At 45.1% G+C, this 5,020-nt stretch overlaps 1 protein-coding gene across 1 annotated transcript in view; it reads left to right on the top strand.

The window, feature by feature from the left end:
- Positions 1–835: 835 nt before the first annotated feature.
- Positions 836–5,020, top strand: part of SRPRB (signal recognition particle receptor, B subunit) — a gene marked incomplete at its 5' end in the record, with an annotated part of 5,923 nt that continues 1,738 nt past the window's right edge. The window contains 4 exons of the mRNA XM_009865277.1: positions 836–913; positions 2,622–2,704; positions 3,123–3,259; positions 4,189–4,243. Of these exons, the coding sequence (XP_009863579.1) occupies positions 836–913; positions 2,622–2,704; positions 3,123–3,259; positions 4,189–4,243 (353 nt within the window). The remainder of the gene's footprint in view (positions 914–2,621; positions 2,705–3,122; positions 3,260–4,188; positions 4,244–5,020) is intronic.

Raw genomic sequence — 5,020 nt, 5'->3', positions numbered from 1 at the left:
AGCAACGTGCCCTTGTGGCCAAGAGGGTCAATAGGATCCTGGAGTGCATTGAGAAAAGTGTGTCCAGCGGGTCTAGGGAGGTTCTTCTCCCCCTCAGCTCTGCCCTGCTGAGACCACACCTGGAATACTGTGTCCACTTTTGGGATCCCCAATTCAAGAGAGGCAGAGACCTACTGAGGAGAGTCCAGTGGAGAGCTATGAGGATGATTAAGGGACTTGAACATCTCTTTTGTGAAGAGAGACTGAGAGAACTGGGGTTGTTTAGCCTTGAAAAGAGACGGCTGAGAGGGGACCTTATCAATGTGTATAAATATCTGAGGGGTGGGTGTCAAGAGGAAGATGCCAGTCTCTTTTTGTTGGTGCCCAGTAATAAGACAAGGACTAATGGGTATAATCTAGAACATAGGAAGTTCCACCTCAAAATGAGGAGAAACTTCTTTATTGTGAGAGTGACAGCACTGGCACAGGCTGCCCAGAGGGTTTGTGAAGTCTCCTTCTTTGGAGGCTTTCAAAACTGCCTGGATGCTTTCCTGTGTGGCTGCCCTAGGGGAGTTGGACTAGATGATCTCTAGAGGTCCCTTCCAACTCCTAACATTCTATGATTTGAGCCAATGCTCTCTTCCCTCTTATTCTGGCAGTGTGAAGATTAGTATATACCTAGTTCTTTTTTTCAGTATTTTGGGAGAAGAACCTGAAATTGTTTCCTGTATGTAAGTTGAAATCAGAAATCTGAAGTCAGTGACCCCACACAGATCATTTCAGTTTCTGAGTGGATGAAACATGATGCCAGTGTTCCTCTAGCCTCATTTTCCTGAAAATGACTTTTTTTCCATAGCTGCTGACAGGCAAATACCGCGATACCCAGACTTCGATAACTGACAGCTCTGCAGTTTACAGAGCCAGCAGTGACAAGGTGAGCGAGCAAGTTTTCGGTTGTAACCTGTGTATGGTTGCTAGCTGGGTGTCTTGCTCCTTGTACTAGATGGGGCTTGATGTTTTTTGGGCTACTCGGTCTTCCCAGTTTGAAATCTGTCCCCAGTTTTGTCTGAGTGTAGGATAGAATTTTTCTAGGCAATGCACACTAACAAAGTTGGGAAATACTGGGGACACCTCATCTCTGCAGGTCTTTTTTTGTTTACTTGTCAAATTATGAAATGTTTTTGATGGAAAACTCTATCTGTATACACCATGTTTTGAAAGATGAGTAGCATGTGGTATTTTTTTTCTGTAGAAGAGCAAAAGCAACTGCTTTTGCAAGAGGAGTAACACGTGTTGTAGGTACCCTGATGTAGTTTGGAGCAGGAGGGAGATTTTTGAGTGAACATTCTTCTGTTATGTTTGATTTATTTGCTTGCCAGTAATTTCAGTGTCTCCCAGGAAAACCTGCATTTAAAAGCTTTAGCAGGCTTAAAAAGAGTCTCCAGGTGAACTTCATATTGCCTTTAAAAGGGCATTGGTTACTTTCAGGTCCTGGACTGCCTCAGACCTGGTTGTTTTCAGTTGTGATCTTTAGTTTCACGAGAGTTTTGTTCTTTTGCTGAGTGCACATGTGGCAATGAAAGGAGCAAGCTGGCAGCAGTTTACGTGCTGGTGAATTGTAAAAGTAGTGAAGGTTTTTATGGTTTCTCTATGGCAATCTTCAGGAATAGAGGTGATGATTAGAGGTTAGAAACTTTGTAAACGGGCATGCAGGGATTTATTATTTTTTTTATATTTGTGTTTCTAAGATTGATGAGACAAGGAGATATTTGTAGGGGAAAAGGTGCTGGGATGTTACAATGTGGACTTTTTTTTTAAATTGTAGAAGACAATTCTACAATTGTAGAATCCAAGAGTTGTGAGTAGAATAGGCTCTTGCGTAGTGTCCTCTCTCCTCTCGAGAACAATGAGCATTACCTTGAGAACAGTGAAGTGCCCTTACTTGGGCACATCTTGATAAGGAGCATGTTAGAGGCTTTTGTTCTCTTCAGTGTTGCTGCCTTCTCTGGCTGGCAACCCGTGAAAAGGGAAACATTTGTGGCGTTCAGTAAAAAAGTCTCTTGCAAGGGCATTGTGTTATTCCCATGTATCTAAGTAGACTTGCAGCTGGGTAGATTCTGTGTGTGAAGATATCTTGATTCAGAGACTATGAGATTAGTATTCTGTATCAGGGACTTGGAGGACAGGAGTTTGTGGTTTTGCTGTGCAGAGATGTGCTTGCTCTCAGGGACAGTGTAAACCTGCTGGTGTACTGAGAGCTGACCGGTGAAGCCGTGTCACTTGTACTGTGCATGTGCTAGTTGTCAGAGGGGTGCTGTGGATGAGAAATGGGTTGAACATTCTCTTTTCTGTGTGGTCTGCTCTGTCCTCTCAGCTCTGGTGGGTGATTTGCTCCTTACTGAGTCCTGGCCATGAATGTTGTTCTGCAGCATTTCTTTTGCCTTTTGGTCCTGTTTGGGCTGATGGAGAGACTGCACGCTGGGGAGGGTTAGGTGCTTCTCTCTGGTGTGGGGATTCACTTGTCCACTGCTGCCTCAGCACCAGGCTGACTGGAATCCACTGTCAGACTGGTTTTCCCTGGTCCGTGATCACAGGTATCCCTAGAGTAGGTGTTGCTGATACCTTCTCACTTCTGTTCCCAGAGCGCTAATGTGACGTTAATCGACCTTCCAGGCCATGAGAGTTTGCGGCTTCAGTTCTTGGAGAGGTTCAAGGCCGCAGCCAGGTAACTAGGGGGAGATTGGCAGAGGAGGAGGGGACAGGCGATTTTGAATGAGCCAAATGATGGTGCTGGGGATTCTCTGAGCCTGACTGGATTCACTCTGTTTTGTGGTGCCCTGAGAATCAGAGCTCTGCCATGGGGTTGCAGGGCTTGGTTACTGTTCTGCTTTCCCACTTAACCTGTGCTTGCAGTGCATCAGGAGGCAAAGCAACTGCAGCAGGTATATCCACAGTGCTGGAAGAGAAAGATTTCCTGCTGGGGCTGGATGTAGGGTACATTTCAGCCAGCACATGCTAACCTACTCTTGCGCTGGATGAGATCAGTTGTGCAAACAAATATGTTAGCCCAGGCTGGAATACTTGAAGGTGAAAATGGTTGCAGAGCTTCAGGCCCAGTACATGTTCTTTCCTCTTTCCTCCAGAGCCATCGTGTTTGTGGTGGACAGTGTGGCCTTCCAGAGGGAGGTGAAGGATGTGGCAGAGTTCCTGTACCAGGTCCTGGTCGATAATACTGTGCTGAAAAATGCACCTGCACTGCTGATCGCTTGCAATAAGCAAGGTATTGTGTGCCACCTTGCAGGCAAGGCATAGATTCAGCCCGTGAGTGGTAGGCCTTTGTGCCATAGATGCTGTATTTCTTTGGAGTTGAGATTTCAGCAAAATGAAGGTTAGAACTTGGATTAAAACTTGGACTACTCAGCATGAACATTTCTAGCAGCCGCTGGAAGAATTCTGAGATTGGGTATGTATAATAGCTTTGCAGAGAAGGACCAGTTGGGAGAGCTACAGCTTTTTAGATGGACTTAAGTAAGGCAGACGGCTTTCTGCTTGTACTGTCTTCCTGAATCTGCAGACAGCAGTAGATAGGATCAATCTGAGTGTAACGAACTGTGTGTACACACTTCATAACTTCAATATTAAAATCAGCTGTTTGGCTACCAAGATTATATGTTTTCTCTTGATTGGACTAGTAGGAACATCCACTTACTGGAAAGGACTAGATTTTCAAATCCCTACAACTTTTACAGTGAAGGTGTGGATCCCTGTATGACAATCTGAAGCTTTTGAGCAGTATCAGATTTGTTTTTCTGAGTTATTTCCTGCACTTATTCAAGAGCTGTGTGAGGCCTTCATGGCTCCACATGCCATTGGTTAAAAAATACTGAATTGAGCTCTTTAATACCGAGACAAATGAGAGTGCTGGGCCTTGTAGATGGGACATCAAACTTTGTCCTGTGTTTGAAGCAATTTACTGCCCAGCAAGAAGAAATTAATTCCTTACATTACGTTGCACTTGTGAGATGCTCGCATTCATGCCTGCAAACACAAAGCCCCAGCATCCCTTTTTCTAGTGCAGACACAGCCATCTTTGTCCTGGTAACTCATATGACTGCACAGGATAAGCAGGTCTTTCTGTATCTTTATTAGGAGGATTGAGGCTCTGAATTCTGACAAATGAGCTGTTTTCCTTTCCTTTTCTCTCTCTAGATGTCACAATGGCAAAATCGGCAAAACTTATTCAACAGCAGCTGGAGAAAGAGCTGTAAGTATGAAGTTGTATCTTTAACCCTATGACCTTCTCTCCTTTCCTTTTTGTCTCTTACCTCAGTGCTCAACGAGCTCTCTTGAGCCACGTCCATGTTCACTGTAGAAAAAGAGCAATCTTGCTTTGTCTGTGTATGTGTAGTGGGGATGAGGGAAGATTGCACATAAAAAAGCAGTAGGCATAGACAGTGTATTGCCTCCTAGAAGCTGTGGGTTCGAGAAGCAACATTCCAGTCATTTCCTGAAAGCTGCCCTCCCTATACTAAGTAATACCTCCCATGGCCCAGGGTGCTCCCCTCTCTGAGGTGCAGGCAGGGTTGGCTTCTGAATGCCAGACTTCCTGCGAGTGGTGTGAAGATTTCAGTTAGCTCTGCTCAGTTGTACTGGCACAGCTGAGAGCATCTGGTTTTCCTGGTTGGCTGACAGACATTGCAGGGAGCCTGTTTGGGACCCTGTGGTGGGTCTCTATCCCTGCTAGGAGGGACATTAAACAGGGAACATAAATGATGTGTTGCTAATTGAAAGTTGTAAGAGGAAGTGGAAGTAGCTTGTATACTGTGCTGCGTTGTAAGCTGAATGAGCTGCAGTGTCAGCAGCTGGCAAGTCTGTCTGGGGAGGTGGCAAGTAGGAGATGGTTTTTTAAAGCTATATTTAATCTCTGCATGTGAAGATTCTGCCTGTGAGTCCCATAACTGTAGTTGGGTTAAATTCGCTCTATGAGAGACTTGTATAGCTCTTGTGCTGTGGTGGACCTCTCGACCAGCATCTTGTCGAG

The sequence above is a fragment of the Apaloderma vittatum genome, unplaced genomic scaffold (genome assembly GCF_000703405.1).
Source record: "Apaloderma vittatum isolate BGI_N311 unplaced genomic scaffold, ASM70340v1 scaffold4382, whole genome shotgun sequence".
Taxonomy (NCBI): domain Eukaryota; kingdom Metazoa; phylum Chordata; class Aves; order Trogoniformes; family Trogonidae; genus Apaloderma; species Apaloderma vittatum.
This window is presented reverse-complemented; position numbering and strand designations above follow the sequence as displayed.